The 18,459-nt window shown below is 42.1% G+C and overlaps 1 protein-coding gene across 5 annotated transcripts; it reads right to left on the minus strand.

Moving 5' to 3' along the window:
- Positions 1–2,379: 2,379 nt before the first annotated feature.
- On the minus strand, positions 2,380–18,117 carry cbarpb (CACN subunit beta associated regulatory protein b). 5 transcript variants are annotated; one of them, XM_085264570.1, is made up of 11 exons: positions 17,880–18,117; positions 16,806–17,006; positions 15,892–15,964; positions 14,699–14,844; positions 11,120–11,181; positions 9,985–10,147; positions 9,353–9,524; positions 8,901–9,023; positions 8,196–8,430; positions 7,506–7,695; positions 2,380–6,555 (listed from the first exon to the last, which is right to left on the minus strand). In XM_085264570.1, exons 3-11 carry the CDS (start codon positions 15,937–15,939, stop codon positions 5,037–5,039), a joined length of 2,658 nt encoding a protein of 885 aa, XP_085120696.1. In that variant the 5' UTR covers positions 15,940–15,964; positions 16,806–17,006; positions 17,880–18,117; the 3' UTR covers positions 2,380–5,036. The 5 variants fall into 5 exon arrangements, with proteins under 5 accessions (XP_085120696.1, XP_085120695.1, XP_085120699.1 ...); XM_085264569.1 differs by having other exon boundaries at positions 17,876–18,117; XM_085264573.1 differs by lacking the exon at positions 16,806–17,006.
- Between the last annotated feature and the right edge of the window lie 342 nt (positions 18,118–18,459).

Below are 18,459 nucleotides of genomic sequence, written 5' to 3' on the forward strand. Positions count from 1 at the left end.
AGTGGTTTGAAGCAGTCTGTCCATTCTTTTCTGATCACAAGGCTTTTTTGCCCAGAGAACTGACGATCACTTCTTTTCACCATTCTGCTTGGTTTGAGCTTCAGGAGGTCGTCTTGACCATGTCTACATGCCTAAATGCACTGAGTTGCTACTATGTGATTGGCAAAGTAAAAAGTAGAGTGTAGAGTAAATGACATAGTAGTGCATTTCAAAGTCAAAGAGCTAACACTGAACTTCTCGATTAGTTTTTAGACTGCTTTGGATGAACTGTCCCACTTTGCCTAGCTGATTATGAATTTTGTTCATTCTGCAAAATGTGAAACAATCATTTAGTACATGAAGACACTACAAATGCATAATTGTTTGTTTTTTTCCCTTGGTGGCTGGTGACTTGGCATAGATTTGGAAATGGATACTCCATTTGAACAACCTCAAAGGATGTTTCATTGGATTAGCCACACTGCATCGAAGATGAAGTGTCTACACCTACGGAAGGAAACCCCGAGATGTCTGGCTCAGTGAATGGCTCAAATATAAGGGGGACCGTGGTGGTAAGCTTTAGGATGATGCAAAAGAGTGAAAAAAGCGCAGAGGAGTGGCAGTCAGAGACCAAAGCTGTCTCCCTCTTTCAGAGCAGATTAATGTCAGACTCCCCAAAGCTTCACATTCACCTCCCACTTTTTACTGAATGAATGTCACTTTTTATAGTCTGTGCTTTTCTCCCTGCTGTCTGTCACTATAAAGCACAAAGTGATGTGTATTAAATCAACACACTGACAGTTACTTGACTAAGGACAGTACATTATGAAAATTGTATTTTTCCACGAGGACAAATGACATGAAACAATCTTGCTTAAGGGAGGAAAACACAGACTACAGTCACACTGGTTCTCAGTTTATTATTGCTTTGACTGGTTATTTTCTTCTGTGTTTATTTAAAGTGATGGCATTATATCTACTGCAGTACTTGTAGAACATTTTAATCATGAGAATATGACTGTCTGCACTCATATAGCCCCTGACTTGTTATTTCTTCATGCCTCTTAAGATGCATGCCTACTGAAGCAGGGAACTGGGAGCCTGTTTGCTCTTCTCCCTGCAGTTTCCTCCACCTCAGCCAGCAACACTCTGCAGTTTGCTTTACTTTGACTGTGATACATGGTTTGATTGGTGGGTTGGCGGAATCCCAAACTTTGACAAGATAATTTGTGACTTCTGCTCTGACCAGCTTGTACAGGATGAGACAGACTTTGCATTAATCTGGATCGCTCTTTTTTCATCACTTCCCAGTCTTATAAGTTCACCGGAGGTTTCCTTAAAGTTAACCCCAACCTCAAAAATGTATACAGAGCCATGCTTTTCCTCCAGCAGTACTTGCAATGGTTAGTTGTCATGTGGTTTTAATTAAGATTGCAACAGAAAAAAACAAAACTATAATATTAAAATATTATGCCACTATTTTGTTTTTGTGGCGTCAGTCCATGAAAGGTGATGCATGACTGAAACATCTCAACAGTTATTAGATTATTTTTTTGAGAATTCTTCTACTGTGCTGTTGTGGATGAATCACAGATGCACTTCTGGCCTGAACTTACTTAATAGAGCAGCACTTGTAAACACAAAGGTGCAATTTAGAAGCATTGGACACGAAATGGCCTTTAACCTGCCAGTTTCCTGGTCCATAATCTAACTAATGTCCGATCAGGCCAGTGTGAGAATATTGCAGTTAGTAGCCCCTTTGTTTTTCATCTGTCCTGCTTCCAACATGGTCTGCACAGAATATTTCCACCGGTCATCATGCATATCAATGAAACTACCTCTTGAAAATATTCAGAAGTGATCCTCTCCACTGTTTGGAAATCATGTGTGGAAGCAGCTCTACTCTGCTCATTCCTTTTGTTGCACCATGAGGTAGACATTTAGGGTTTTGAATGGACATATCAGTAACAGATCAACTATTGCGATCTCTCAACTTTGTTATTCTGTACCGTCAGTATGTTTCTAACATGCTGTGTGGGCTACGTGTTGAGTTGTGATCAACTTTTGTGTCTTCCACCCAACCACCAAGCAGTGGGACAGATTTTTTTTTGTATTTTACTGATCCGTTTCCAGTCTACGTTGTATACCAGAAGGACAGATTATAAGGTGTGAAGAGGAAGGCAGCCATTTGAAAAGTTCCCTTTGTAGATCACAGAGAGGATTTGGCTTTACTCCCCAATTATTTGGAGGAAGTGATAAGAAGAGGCAAGAAATCAATATGAGCCTAAGCAACAGGGAAAAAAACATGAAATGAGATTCATGAGAGGGAACCTTATCTGCAATCCTTTCCCATGTCTTGATTAACAACCATTCCCTAGAAATGAGGCACGCTATAACCAATTTTGCTTCATTCATTTATTCACAGATTGGAAAACAAGCCTAAAATAACACTTTTTGAAAATTATTTGGTCCCTCAAGGCTCAATAGATTCGGATCATCAAAAGCAAAGTTGTTAAGAAAATTTATCTTTTCTTTTTTCCTTTGAGAAAATAAGCAGTTTACTAACAAGCAAGAAATACAGAAATACTTCTACTTTCAAAGAGATAAATTCCACAAAATCTCGTTGTTTACAGCATCCTAGAATGACTCTTAAATCCCATAAAATACAAAATCTCTAGTCACACCAGTGTTTTGACTTCTGCATTAAACAACTGAGCATTAAATATGGACTGGATCGGTACCATTAGTCTGAGAAAACATGAAGATTTGCACTAAAATTTGAACTCATGCAGACCAACACATTGCTATGCATCAACGCATTTGTCAGGCTACTGGTTAGTATACAAACACCATTTACCACAGTGTCCCCAGTTATATAATATCTGCCTAAACCTAATAAAGGATATTGATACAGTCTAGATATTGTGATATTGTGCTTGTATACACAGCAAACTGTAATATTTGTACAGATGCACTGATTTCAGTTCAATCCTTATGGCCGTTTTCTTTTGTGGCTGCTGTTGTCTCAAACTGACTCACGTTTGAGACATTTTGGCTTTTTGGGGGGTGTTTTGTGGAAAACATAGCGGTTTTCCTCTTTAAGATTAACTGTCAGGATGGGATGAATAATTATGATGGCACAAAATTGCTCCAGGGGATTGTGGTTTTAATTGTGACATAATTGTTCAGTGTGTGTGTGTGTGTGTGTGTGTGTGTGTGTGTGTGTGTGTGTGTGTGTGTGTGTGTGTGTGTGTGTATGGTGGGTGGTTGGGTGGGGGGAAGACAAGAGCAATTAAAAAAGCACTAGGCTCCCTATTCTTTATTTGAGTTCATCTCCTTTATTCTCAGTCACTGTTCTTGTAATAGGAAACTCAGCCTGTGCCTCAGAGTCCACTTAGGAGACTCCTGTCACACAGAGGAGAAAGATCTAATTTGGGCAGACTGTAAAGGAGCATCATCATCATCATCCACCCAAACAAACAGAGGAGGATAATGTTGTCTGCTCGGATATTTCACTTCAGTCCTTTCAACTGCCTGCATGGCACCAACCTCAAAGAAGGGAGTAAAGGGAGACGGGGCACGCGAGGAGGACTCCCCGTTTCCTTGTACAATTAATATTCAACACCATCATCTACAGTGTTCCCTTTTATGCATATTCTGCATTGAATTCTCTGCCTAAAAAGCTTAATCTGATGATGTTTTTTTTTTTGTTTAATTTAGACACAACTACAGCTTGTTTTTTATTGCAAAAAAAGCTAAATAAGAGAGAGAAAAAGTCGACTTAAACACAGACACTTTGTTCTGATAGTTTTATGACCTTTTAGGAAGCCATAAAGCCCCCGAGGGAGGAATCTGCTGCACTGTCAACTTTCTCAAGAAAATTAGAGGAGGAGGGGGGGCAGAAATTAGAATGTCATATGTTGACAAATAAAGCTTGTTTTGTAAGCATGAGAGAACATGCCTGCCTGATTAATTCAGTTGTAGCTTCATATCTAATAGCTTTTATGTAATTTCTCTTATCATGGCTTTAAACACAACTCTGGCTCTGTTCTCATTCTTAGTGCAGTGATGCCCAAAGTAATAAAAGTCATAGCTGATGGATCTTTGACTGATGAAGAATCATTGCACCAGAGTGCTGGATCTTGTCTAGTCTGATAGTTCTTCCTGTTGGCAGGCAGGACGTCTCATTTTTAAACCTGCCGCACTGTCAGTTTTCGCTGTCATCTAAGCAAGCTAGACATACAAAAATATATTACTGCTCATTAAACAAAAAGTTACAAGTAAACAAGAAATGTGTCACAAAGCCGAGAAGCATTTTCAATCACACAGTTGGTGATAGAGGATGTCCTCAATTTGACCTTTTCTGTCATCCGGTCAACCAACAGGCTGGACACCACTGATCTAAACAACCACTCTGAATAACTCCATGTAGCGTAGCGTCTTCCTTATTTGGGTCAATCTTTTTAAAGGAACTAAGCCTACTAAACTAATTTAACTTTTTTAAAGGGTCTGTGTTGCCCTGCAATAGGCCACATCAAGATAATTTATGATTCATATAGTTCTAAGCAATCTTTGAATTCACAACTATGTTTTTACTACAGTATTTACTCTCACAGCACTGGTAGGTAACTGTTTTGTCCACTTCACTAGCCTTCTACTTGTCTAATAGCACCTGGTTTCACAGTGGATCAAGGAGTACAGAGGCCATAGCAGCTCTCAGCTTGATTTACTTTTACTGGAGAGCAGAGACAGAAAGACAGCAAAAGAGGCATAAAGAGAATACACACACAAAGAAACACTTAATGAGGAAGCAGTTATTTCTAAAATTGTATGATTTTTGATATGTTGATGTTAGTGAGCTGTAAAATGGGAAGACTCAACAGCTTTGTAATGCTGACACTTGCAGGGAGAGAGTGGATACATTTCTGGTGGATCAGCTGTATCTACGGTTATCTGGGAATTGGTGTTTAATTGAAACTGAAGCAAGACAAACCAAACAGAAAGAAATGAGTGTATTAGCAGACAGGAGGTTGATGAGGAGGACGATTGGAGCCCTGCTACACTGGGCTGTGGTCCGGAGAAGCGTGTGTGGCTGTCACGGTCACACACTCTGTAGCCGTGTCCTTGGTCCTGCGAAGGCCCGTGTACAACCTCTCATCCAGGTTAGCACTCAGTTTGTCTGTTAGCTCTGCTGTGATGGTTTGTGGACCGTATCCCGACGAGTCGAGCAGCTGACGTGAACGCTCATCTGGGGGTTCAGAGGGGTGGCTAGACTGTCTGCTGTCATCCTGAGGGTCAGGCAGCTCAGTCAGTCCTCCGTCTTTCTCTGAAATGGAGGGATGAAGAGGTGAAGGGGAAGAGGTTGTGTGGTCCTCAGTGTCTCTGACAGGGGCGCCCTGCACCTTTTCTCCATCCTCAGATGTTGTGAGCTCTACCTTTGGAGTTTCAGGTGTGCTGCTGGTCCCATCGCTCGTCTCCTCGTCAGGAGCACTGACGATGCGGGGCAGCGTACTGTGGTAGCTTGTGTCCAGGGGATAGTTTACACTGTCACCCCTCCGTAGAGGCGTCCGCTGTCTCTCAAAGGAGGACTGGAAGTGTCTGACACCAGGATCGCTCCACTGCTTGTGGCGCTGCCACTGCTTGCGTAGGTGGATTCGGGACCGGTGCTTTCTTAGTGGGGACTCCTGCTGATCAAACTGAGGGTCATGGCGGAGAAACTCATGGAAGAGCGCATCTGTCTTCTCATCTATGCTGTAGTCTCGGCGGTGCAGGGTTAAATGCTGAGGTGGAAGCTGTGCAGCTTCTCGAGGAGAGAGCACATGACCATATGGAAACCACCCCAGTGAACCAGCACCTGTTTCGGTGGAAACTCCTCCACTGGCACCCAACAACAACTCATCTTCAGGCTCCTCCTCAAAGAGATGAGATTCAAAACTCTCACCTATCGTGCCAGTTCGCCCTGCATTGGTGAAATGATGCCTTTTCTCGTGGGCTGTTCTGTCTTTGGGGCTGCTGGTGATGCTGCTGCTCCCAAACAGTCGCAGATCTTCCGGACCTCGAGACGGAGCCTCTATCGACGCGTAGCCGCTGTCCATCTGCAGTAATTTACGAGTCCCCGTTTCTCCATCATTGCTCCCTCGCTCTGAGTCTGTGCTTTTCTGTTTCTTCTTTTTTGACTCCTTCACCTCCATCTTCTCATCCATATAGACAAAGAAGTCCTTGTCATCCTCCCCACACTCTCCCTCATCCCCTAAATCCTGGGATGGGTAGCTGGGGAGACCTCTTTCTGTGTCTGTTCGTCCACCAAGTGAACACACACTGTCAGCATCACTGCAGACTGAGTTCCTGTCATTGTTGCTGCTCTGGTCAGAGGCTGCGTACTGTTCGAGAGTTGCACGTAATGTCCAGATGTCTCTGTAAAGTGACTGGGAATCCTGGGGATCAATGGGGTCGGATTGGTTTGCACTTTCCCTTCTAGCCAAGGACAGCGCTTCCTCTTGGGGATCAGGGGACAGGCCAATCACCCCTGGTCCTCCATGGCTGCAGCTGGGCTCCACCATCACCTCTACCTCTACCCTGCAGTATCCACACAGGGATGGAGAGATGAGATAAAATGAAAAGAAATAAAGAGACGAGGAAGAAGAGAAACAAAGAGACATGCAACACAAGTGTCAGTGAGCATTTACCTAAATAGGATGTTAATCTGAGACATGGTCGTGTTCACAGAGCACAGAATGATTATCATGACTTGCAATGGTTGCAGCTGCATGTCTCTAAAGTGATCTTAGCTGAACAGCTGAAACTGCTTAAACTCTGGAAAGGTGCTTTCATCTTAGGGCAGGGAATTTTAATAAACGTAATGCACGGAGCATAACATGACCTGAGGAAATGAGCATAAGAATCATTGCATTTCTTTGATCACAGAAATGGATTTTATTTTCAGCAATAAAACAAATGTACACCAAAAACATTGATTTGTTTCATATTCAGTGTAAGAAAATAAATAGTTATGTAAGAAAATATGTATGAGCATTAGCAGTTTTTGTTGCGTAACATAAAACCCTAAAAAAACCTGCACTGCTATAATTGCAAACTTATATTATAATCGTACTTTTGAAAACATCATTACATTATCAAGTCAGCAATGAAATGGTTTCGTGTGCCTGTTATAAACCCCACGTCCCAATTCTCCGCAAGGAATCCTCTCCATGTGGCTCAAACTGATGGCATTGTTTGAAAAGACAGATCAGACTTTGGTTACAGAGTGTTCACACTTAACTCTGCATTGTCTGATATCATCTAATTAAGGATCATAGAAAAACAATTAGTCTAAAAAAAGACAAGATGATAAGTTACAGTTTTATTTAGTTTAGGAACTTTTGTGTTAACGCACTGTGGTGGAGAATTAGGACTTTGAGTTGTAAATTACTACAAGTAGTTAGCACAGGTTTTCTTGCTGAAATAAAGAAATGAGTGCAAGGCAGCAAAGCAGTGGACGGGATGAATGGCAAGGGAATTAAAGATACCTGCCGAGGGAGGGGGGTGGTGTCGAAGGAGGCGAGAGGAGGCATGTGGTGGGCTGGCTAGGGCGATAGGTGACGTCATGGGTGCGGGCAATGTATTGGATGAGGTCTATATGATGTGCATCGTTGTCATCCTGGTCCATGCTCTCACTGGCGGCCCGCTGGCGCTGGAACTGTCTCCTCTTTGGAGAGCCTGGCTCGCATCACACATGAAGAAAGAGCTGTGAGTTATAGGTGTATGACAGCAGGAGTGAAGTAACATTTAATTCAGCAGAAAGCTTCTATTAACTGCGGAGAAGATTTTGTGATGTTTTGGGGGTTTTTGGGTACCTTGGTATGACAGAAGAGGCGCGTGCAGACAAGTGTGTATATAGAATAAGGAGGATCGGTGTGGAGGATTTACTCAGGGGCTCAAATTGATTTGGAACAACCAATCTTTGCGTCACTGAGCCATCTGTCTATTATGCTTGTGTGTACATCTCCACCTCAGTCAAAAGGCAGCTCACAGTTGGTTGCTAAAGCCTGCTGCTTAACCATTGTATGTTTACCAAGAGAGAAAGCTGGCACAAATACTTCATACACAAATAAACCAAAAAAATAAAAGTCCAGAACCAGGAAGAACTATTTGTACTTCCTTGCTGCACTGGTACTGATTTTTCTCAAAAAGAATATCACAGCGATACCATCCATTACCTCTGGTGTCCAGACTCGATGCTCTCTGGCTGCTGTCCAGCTTCCATTTCTTGATCTTGAAGTAGGGACTGGCCCCCTCTAGACTAGCATGGCGCCGCAGTTTAGTAAGGAACTGCAACACGGGCCTCTGGCCTGCACCGCCACCAGCAGGAGAGGCACCGCTCCCCAGCACTGCTGATTCTCCCACACTGACACTGCTGCCTCTGCCCCGAGGCCCCACTCCCATCATTTCAATCTGAGCAGAGAAAAACATAGTCAAAGAGAAAACCTGCCAAGAGTAGTAGTCTGTGTAAAATCCTATCCGACAGTGATGTTCCTTGTTTACCCATCAGCCATCATTCTTGCTGGTCCTCCCTCAGGCTACGTGACCCTCTAACGTCTGTGTGGATGACTCACTTGTTGACTGGCTTGTGGGTGTAAAGACTGACTGACTTAAGAAAATGTATCACTCTACAAATGACTAAATATTCATTCCACAAACTCCATGTTGACCTAGATTCTAAACTAATGCCTTGTTTACTTTTTTCATCGCACGACCTCTTACAAATCATTTATATGCATGCTCAGCATCTAGAAGGCCTTTGGACTTATGTATCTTTACTGTGTGGCTCCTCAGCAATAAAAATGTTGTGTGACACCATCCTTTGTACAAAAACATATTAACAAGGTGATGTAGAATAATATATATTGATATATTTCACTCACAGAAGTGGAGCTTGGCTCTTTGGTGCTGTCCACCACAGAGTTGAGAGCATCTCCAGGGAGGGCACAGCTTGGACTGACACTTAGGCTGGTCAACGCTGTTTGTGGCAAGGGACACAGCATTGGCTGCAGGAAAGCACAAATAAAACTAGACTTTGTTATCTTATGCATAACTGCTGTGCATTTACATTCTTTTAGAAAAGTTTATTTTTTGTGTTAAAGTAACAAATATCAATTAATTTCAAGGACAGATTTCCTTCTAGGCTGTCATCCCAGCTTTACCTAAATGGAAAATTAATGCTGGGTCTGTTGAAATGATCCCTGAACCCTATGTTTGGACTCATTAGGTTGCCGGATTTTCTTGACCTGACCCAAATAAAAGATGTTTTAATTGGCCCTGGTGAATACTAATGACTATTGTTACATCAGTACGAATGGCAGGTCAAGGCTGTCACCTGGAAGATGGAAAGGGCTGACTTAGCAACAGGGCGCGTTGTCATCGTGATGGTGTTCTCTGCAGAGTCGCACTCGTGGATGGTGACTATCTTGAGGGCCGGAGGAGGTATGTGGAGGTTTGTGAGCCGGGCATTCTTCAGATGATGAAAGTCACCCTCCGTCAGAGTGTACCTGAGGTGGAGAACGCTGAGTTACTAAAAAACTATAAATTGCTGACATGAGTTGCATGAATTCTTCATGAGTGTTGAATCATGAAGCTTATCTTTGTATAAGAGGGAAACGACCAAGGGGAGATATTTGACTTCAAACCCATTAGAACTACCGTGATTTCTAGATTTAGGCTTAAAGAAAAATTAGTATTTTAGAGTCTGAGCTTTAAGGGAAAAGTAGGGCAGTGAAGTAATAACAAAGGGTGAGAGCTTTTTGTGTCCGAAGCATACATAATGCAGACTGATTTTATTCTGAACTCTAAAGTAACAAACGCATGTGGGACACAGTAAAAGGTTTAGATACTTTGAGCTCACAAAGAATTAAGCACTGGCGTGAACCTACATCAGTGAGTGGTGAATGCCGATTCAACAACACAGAGATTTGCAAATGTGGGCTGCTTTGTTTGTGTTGGCTTTCTAACCTGCGGCCTTTCTCCTGGGTTTTCTTGCCGTGGTCGAAGAGCGCAGCCTCATTGAAGGAGACGCGACGGCCTGTGGGGCCCGTGGAGAGGAAACGCTCTGTTTCTTGGTCATGAGAACTGGCCATGGACAGGCAGTCTGACTCATCCACCCTGATGGTGATTTCTGCCCAGAATGAAGGAAGAGGAGAACGATAATTACATAAATAGCAAGAGCACAAGGACAAAACAATAGAAGAATAGAAGTAAGTGTGTGAGCTCAGCTGTAATGCTGGTCTGTCAGTCAGTGAATAAACTGCACTAGTACAAAGTGAAATATGGAAATACCATTTATGGATCCCACTGACTTTGGTGTGTTTTACTCCAATCTGACTAACAGGATACAGCTTTAATTCATTCACTGAAAATTGCTCTCTACCTAAGATGGGCCGATGCCAAACTTTGTAAGAATCATGCTCCCCAGAGGAAGTTCCCACTTTCATCTCCTGTTTTTTAGACCTCTGTGAAATGTGTCAGTGTGGTTTTGTGTCTCAGCAGTTATTTTAATGGATTGCCTTCAAATTTTGCAAAAGCATTCATGTCCTCCCTGGGATGAATTACATAGACTCGTGTGCTGGGTTCATGTAACGAGCGGTGTTTAATATTACATCAGGATGAATACACAGCATATTACAGCGCTGAAGAAAACGTGTCTGATTCAAGTCCCCATGGGTACCTCTCTTCCTACTCGTTTCCTCTATTGCACTGTGTAATAAAACTATAAAATGCCCCCCAAATACTGGAAAACTAAATGCACTGCAAAAGTAGTGTGGTACAAAACACATGCTACCTCTAATATATCTTGTTCACTTGACACAGATAGCATTCACTGGTAACACAATGTCAAAATGTGTTCCTGGAATTGCACAGCCATTTCAGCTAATTGGGATGAGATCACAATATTTTAATGGAATAGACATTACACATTTGTGCTGACATGATAAAAATATCCATGCCATCATCCCATCTCTCCAGTTCACAGCTTCCCCATCTCCATTACTTCTCCCTCACTCACTTACTCGCCTCTTTCTCTCCTGTCTCCTTCTCTAGCCCTCCCTCACATTTCTCCTTCCTTTTTTTTTGTTCTTTTTTCTCTTACCATGGGTGGGCTGAGACTCCTCCAAGTAGGTGTTGTTGGTTTTCTCAGGGTCATTGCTGGCCCTGGGGCACACAAAAACATTCAGATCAATGCAGTGACATGATTACCCCTGAAGTCTGTCTTTCATCTGATGGACCCCGCTGATGCAGGCAGGCACTCTGGACACCACAGAACAAGGCCTTATGATCAGTGTTACTATCTGACCTTCAGCTTAGTCAAAATAATGCACCTGGGGCCACATGCGTGGCAGTCTGTGGTGATACACTTAAAACTGTGTCTTTGCACGAAAGCAGAAATGTTGCATTTTTTTTGTCAGACTTATGAAACTGCACTTATGCGTGGCCTTCCTTTATACAAGTCCATCACCATAAATGGTCACGTGTGCACAAGCCTCGCTCCGTCCTTATCCATGGAAGGTTGTAAACACTCATGATGTAAAAGCGCTGTTTCCACTGCAGATTATTAGACGAAGGCTAATAAGACAACTGCAAAGAAGAAGCACATTTTCACCAAATGTAAAATTCAGAGAGAAGTCCCTGTGTTATATTAGGTGGTCCCAGTTCTGCTATCACAAATAGAACAAAATTCTGAAAGGAGAAAAGTAATGCAAGTTGTCAACTCAGTAAGTTCAAAAAAAAGGAAAAAAAAAGGAATTTTTCTGAGACTACAGAGATCCTTCATCCTTATGCTCAACAATTTTCTACAGAAGCAGCTATTTAAAATATGTACAGTTTATCCCTCCAATAAATAAATAAATAAGAACCTCACAGAATTTATTACATACTGCATTCTTCACATTAACATTTGTTAATGGTACATTTTAATTGTTGAAATAGAGGTATGTGTCTGAACAGGTGTAAATTAAAAATGCATGCTCTGTGTATGTTAAATGTAACATATTATGGCTTACCTCATTTTGTCACAATTATGCTGTTACAATGGCTGCTCATATTAAGCAATAAGCATCTGTTCATGTGCAAGTAAACCCTGTGCACCAAATTCTCAGGCTGCTCCATCCCCTCTGTTTCTGACAGTTTTCTCTTTCTTGGCTCTGTGTGATGTTGGTCAGAGTAGATATACTTAATATGGTCAACCAAAGCACATAGCTCTGGCCGTGACTACAGAAGTGAAACACTCTGTTTGTAAGGGTCATCCAATCAGAAACAAGGTAGCTCAAAGGGATGAGGAAGCTAAAGCAGCTGATTTCAGACAGATGATCAAGTAAGAAGCTGCTCCAAGACACATTATAAGACAAATGAGGACTATTGAGAACTACTCTAGAAGAGTCCAAGAATTTAAATGTTGAGTGGGAATTTAGCATAATAGGTTTTTTCTGCTTCCCTTATGGTAAATGGTAAATGGCCTGCATTTGTATAGCGCTTTACTCAGTCCCTAAGGATCCCAAAGCGCTTTACACTACATTCAGTCATTCACCCATTCACACACACATTCACACACTGGCAATGGCAAGCTACATTGTAGCCACAGCTGCCCTGGGGCGCACTGACAGAGTGCCCCTTTCATGGAAATATTACACATTTCCATGAAAGGATTGATACTGTTTCAAAAACATACATATGTACTTCTTTTATAAATAACAGTGCTGGAGTGGGAAGATGCGTACGCATGGTTTTGTGTGGAGGACAGAAAAACTGCGATTCCAGTCAAATCTGATGCAAGCTGCTTAAAATGGTGTTTTTTGGTCCCAAAATATGTTTTTTAACAATGTTTTTCTCCTTGGAAGTTATACTCCATCATCATTGCTGTTGGAAAGTTCTTTCAGTGTCACGCCTCTCACTTGAGTCACTGTTACATTTATACATTGAGTTCTTGTGCTTTATTAATACACTTGCATGTGAACAGCTTACAAATTCAGCGATCAAAGAACTATCAGAATAAGTTATTAGGACTGAAAGTCCACTGTGCTTTTTTTATAAATGGCCTGCTCGAGTGTGTAATCAATGAAGGCCTAAATCATTGCCAGTAACTTGATAACCTTCAGAGCCAGGGGACTTCTTGAACTGATAAAGCATGATGCTTTATTGGATTGTACACTTACACTCATCTTTAAGGACACAGAGGAGATGCACAATAAAGGTCATTTTGTTTAGCAGATAGAGTGTCTATTACTCTATAAGCATATCTTTATGCAGCCCTTTTTTGTTTTAACAGCTTATAATTTTTGTTTTTAGTAGCTTATAATCCTCCACAGTGCTGCTTAAATCCCATACACAGGGTCTAGTTGATGAGGCAGAAAAAAGAAACTGAAAGCTGTTCCAGAGTGGTGCAGAGATACAAGTTGTATGTGTGCGTGTGTGTGTGTATGTTGGTGGGTGTATGTTGGTGTGCATTGTGTGGGTGTGAAGTGACTTAAGGGAATTTTCTTTCCACTCAGATCTGTGCTTCTCCTTGTCTTTCATTTCCTCTGTGGCTCCTCCTTTCCCGTTCAGGGTATGCCCGTGAGTTTGTGTGTGCATATTCTCAGCGGTGCACACACAGCACTCGTTTGAAACGTAAGATTAATCACTGCCGATGGCGGCTATGAAATCTTATTACACTCATCATTTGTACTGGTCTGTCCGATTCTCCTTTTGCTCTCTCCCAGGCTTTTCACGCCTCAGCCTCTGAGCTCTTTGTTTATCTGCATCTAGGTGCTGTGCACTCATGTATTCAAGTATACGTGATAATGTGTGCTGCTGTAGAGATGGACAAAAAGTCTCGAGGGTCAGCCATCTTGCTGTACAATAAACACGCAAATAAATAAGCATGAATATTGAATGTCTTTCCACTAAGGTGTTCTCATAGCAGCCTCATGGGAGTCTCAACACTCAAATGGAAGACATCGTATAATGAGTTGTTCTGCTTTAACATGCTGAGATGTCACAGTAGGGCAACATTTATTTTCTTACCACCTACTGCAATATAGCTTTTTTGTGTTACAAAGATGCTTTCATTTGTTTGATGGCTCACTTTTTGCCTGTTAATGACGTCACAGTGAAGAACTGGATAATATTACAGGATGCTGTTAGCGTCATTTGCAATAAGCTTTATCTATTATGCATGTATACAGATTTGATAGAAGAACTGGTTTGTCTCGAAATAGCAGTTGCATGAAAGCATGAGAGCAGTCTCTGTGAACAAAATACTTTTATGCTGCTCGGTAAAACAACACCTGTGCACCTGAATCTTTTTTCTTTTCTTTTCTTTTTTTCTTTTTTCTGTTGATTTCAAGTTTTTGGAAATTTTCAAGGATGTAGAGTTTGGTATTGTTGCTTGGTGCTAACAGTGACAACAGCAACAGCCTAAAATATTATAATAAAATTTAAACTCAAAATAACCACAGGTGAATCAAACGCACTGAGATACAGTGTGGGCATCACAAGCCTTATAAGGTTATTAGTTCTTAGATAGATAGATAGATAGATAGATAGATAGATAGATAGATAGATAGATAGATAGATAGATAGATAGATAGATAGATAGATAGATAGATAGATAGATAGATAGATAGATAGATAGATAGATAGATTTTTTTATTTTATTTTACGAGAAAAGACATACATAATTTTTGTGTCCCACCTGGCACAGCATTTCCCTCCACGGCGGCAAGCGAAGAGGAAGACAGAGATGAATGTCAGTGTTCCTACCAAGAAGATGGAGAGGATCACCAGAAGGAGCACATAACCATCCTGCTGCTCCTCAACCTCGAGTGGGATCTCCTGAGTCTAAAAAGAGGGAGCAACATGTTGCAAATTAGAGAAGGGAAGTTTCCTGTGTTGCCAAAGTAGGCACTGAAACACTCACTGATGATTAATGCTGTGTCGTTCTGGGCTGATAGACAGAGGTACAAAGGGAAAAAAAAGTCACACCTCCACTCTTCTCACTATGATTTTTCACCTTTTATTTTTACTCTTTCTAAAATAAAGTCATACAGATCATGCCTGATGGCAGAAATTGCACCAAATATGCAACGCCATGCAGAAGTGTGCACCGTGCAGGTTTACTTTGAATGCTTTACAGTCTTTTGGTTTGAAACATTGAAACATGAAAAGCCTGACACCTCAGTAGTAGACTAGATTTGCAGGCGTTTTACGTTCGCAGTCGCACCGTGGAGTCCACGGGATTGATTTAGTCCTGCTGTTTGGTTGGTCTGCATAAAGTAAATCTATAAATACGACAGTGCAATGAATCAATACATGCCAGGGCTATTAACCTGTCTACAGTGTACCTTTAGCTATGGGAGAGCTCTCACAGCAAGGACTGCAGCTGAGTGAATTAAGCGTACATTAGGAGACACTTCACTGAAGTTAAATTTTACTTTTTTCCTTCTGTTTTAAAAGCAAAAATGTGTTCCCGTCGTAAGTTTGATTTGGCTCATGTCAGCTGCATAACGGTACTTTAAAGTATTTTAATAAAGTGATAGATGACAAAATGATACAAGGATAATAGACTTGATTTCAGAAACATGATGAATAGGTGGAGTATTGTTCTGGGCTCTGCGATGGAGAACACTCTGCAAGTGTTAATGAGCATTAGACTCTGACGTCACACTGTAATTTCTCTGCAAGGGGAAATCAAAGCTGAGATTAGATCAGAGATTTAATTATTTCAGGTCCAGGTCAGGATGTTCTCCATTAGCCGGTCATCCAGCCAGAAGAGAATATGGGGGGAAAGTATGGTTCTGGTGCTGGGCGTCTCACAGACACACACACACACACATGTAGGACATACAGGAAGTTTGAGAATAAGCCATTGGTGAAAGGCAGACTTACTGTGGAGTTTTCTGGTAGGCTGTTCCAGACGGTAGACTCATTGCTCATGGTCCAGGCCAACTAGAGAGTCCCCCTGAGAGATAACACATGCACAAACACACACAAATACACAAAGGAAATGACTGTAACTGGAGATGTGCATCAAATCACAAAGTCAGCCTCCAAATGTGCTGCCTTCTATCTGTGTCAATAAATCCAGAAATACTGAGCATATAAGCCTAAAACAGCCATGTAGGCTGGTGTGTAATAACATGGAAATTATTGTAATGTGTAATCTGTGTGACAGCCAGTGACAGCAAATAACAATCTTTTCAAAACAGTCATGAAAGACTGGAAGAAGAGGAAGAAACCAAATGGGTATGTTGTTCTTGTACGCATGCGTCGAGTCCGACAGAACATGTAAGCTTTAGCATCTTGGCTGTTAATCATCACCCATAATTCCATATCAGTCCAAAGACTCTATCTACCTCCCCCACACACAGACACACACGCACACACAGGGAACAGAGAGAAACAGCAACTCTTACTAAATACTGGCTCCCGCAGCTGAGTTCCACTACCGCTGCTGGCTCTTGCTCTTACAGATCACAGCCATTAATTCTGCTACTGCTGCACCAGACGCCCACGCATACGCACACACACTAACCCTGGATGGATCTACTCACCCAGCAAGGGAGAAGCAACATGCCAGCAGCAATCAGCACGCCTTGCTCGCCTGCCAGTCACTGCGGTGCTCAACTTCAGCACCACAACCTGTAAGCTATAGCCGAGCTCTTTTCTGCCAGCCCATCTAAAGCCCTGCGTCCACTGTCCAAGCATGAATAGTTTTACAGAAAGCACATCAGTCTGTGGTCAGAATGCTTTCCTTTGCAGTACTGTACCACATCCTGCTTCCTATCAGACAGTAATCTTACCCTGGTGGAGGGCAGTACGCAGCAGCAGCAGTAGCAGCTCTGAATGTGTGTGCCAGGCTGTAGCTCAGGAGTCTCCTCCTCAGCTCCCTTGCTGCATCCTCAGCCACCACAGCGCACCCAGCCAACTGAGCCTGAGCAGCGGTGTTCCCCCTCAGGGCCGACCCACTGGCCTCAGAGCAACAGGACGGTAGTGCTGCATGGCTGATAACAAACACACAGAATGATGCACATTGTTCAAGACACAAATAGTGGGGATTTCGTATTAATGAAACATCTTCTTGGGATGTTCCTAAAACATTAAGCATCATCAAAAATTAGTTACAATTTAAAATAAATGCAATGAAAACCTCTCCCAGCACGTCTTTGGTAACAGGAAGTAAACAACAGATATACTACTTTTATTGACCTGCACTCAAAAATTAAGAAATCCATGAAAGTAAGCTGAAAATCAGTGCATCCTCACACTTTACTGAGGACTGCTTACTTTTGCGTTGTTGCAAATCCCGATGATAGCAGTATTCCCATAGCAGATGGCAAGACACAGGTGTCCCAGCAATACCAGTCAGTATCCAGTCATGCTTAACAAAATTCAAGCATTACCAAGTGCAATACTGCTATCATACAGTGCATCGTTTTCACTTTAATATTTTTAATCTTTAAAAAATATTAACTCGTTTCCGTCCTCCATAGAACAAAGCATGGATATCGTTTTATTTAAATCATGTAATAAGTAGTTTATTAAAATAGATTGCCGCAGTAGAAAAAGCATAAAGAATGCTGTCTCTTGTAGCTACAAAGGGCAATATTTTTCCCTGGAACAAATTAATGGGGATTTTCTCTGGCAGATGTTTCCTACTGAAGGTTTGAGCGATAACAATCTCGCTCTCTTTTTTTTCTAAGTGTAATCACATTATCGAAGGAAATGAAGCCCACCCTTAAAAACTGGTTAGAAAACAACAAAGCCGTTTACATAGATCTTGGTGTACAGAGAGGAGAAAGGCAGCTCACGATTTTGAATTGGGTGCACGAGCACACACAAAAGTAGGCACGCGGCGACGGTAAGCACTCACCTACCCAACTATCCTGGTCCATGCGGGAGTGGAGGGGCGAAGTCAATAACGCGGAACTCTTCCGTGATCACTTTAATGTGGACTTTAAGGCTAAAAGTATTTATGAATGAAACCCCACCGCTTAACACACGCCCACCACCCAGTCAGAGGCGCATCACGTGACTAAAGGAGTGAGGTAAAGCCCAAGGGACGGATGTCAGAAATATCCTGAAGCACAGTTTAGTCTCCACAGCTGCGTTAGAGGAGTCAGGGAAGCCCGAGTGTCTCTGCTCTGTGCTAATATAAACCATGTCACACAGTCAAGGAAACGTGTCTCTTATGCTTACTTATTCTTTTTTTTTCTTTTTTGGCAAATGCACTCACTGAACCTCTAGAGTGAGAAAAATTATTGAAGCATAAGTAGGCTCATATGATCTCATTTACTCGCGCCCGTGTGTGTGTGTGTGTGCTTGCGTTTGTGGAACCCTGCGAGTGGAATACTACAACTAAACTTTATCCCTCGGCCAAGCTTCCGGTGGGTTTCGGTGATTTACAGTATTTGCCAAATAATGACTCGTTGGCCTTTAATCGTCAAACATGTGGCT

The sequence above is a fragment of the Mchenga conophoros genome, linkage group LG23, assembly GCF_057382185.1.
Source record: "Mchenga conophoros isolate Kocher_MC1m ecotype Shallow Benthic linkage group LG23, M_conophoros_male_GT1.1, whole genome shotgun sequence".
In the NCBI taxonomy this organism is placed as follows: Eukaryota; Metazoa; Chordata; class Actinopteri; order Cichliformes; family Cichlidae; genus Mchenga; species Mchenga conophoros.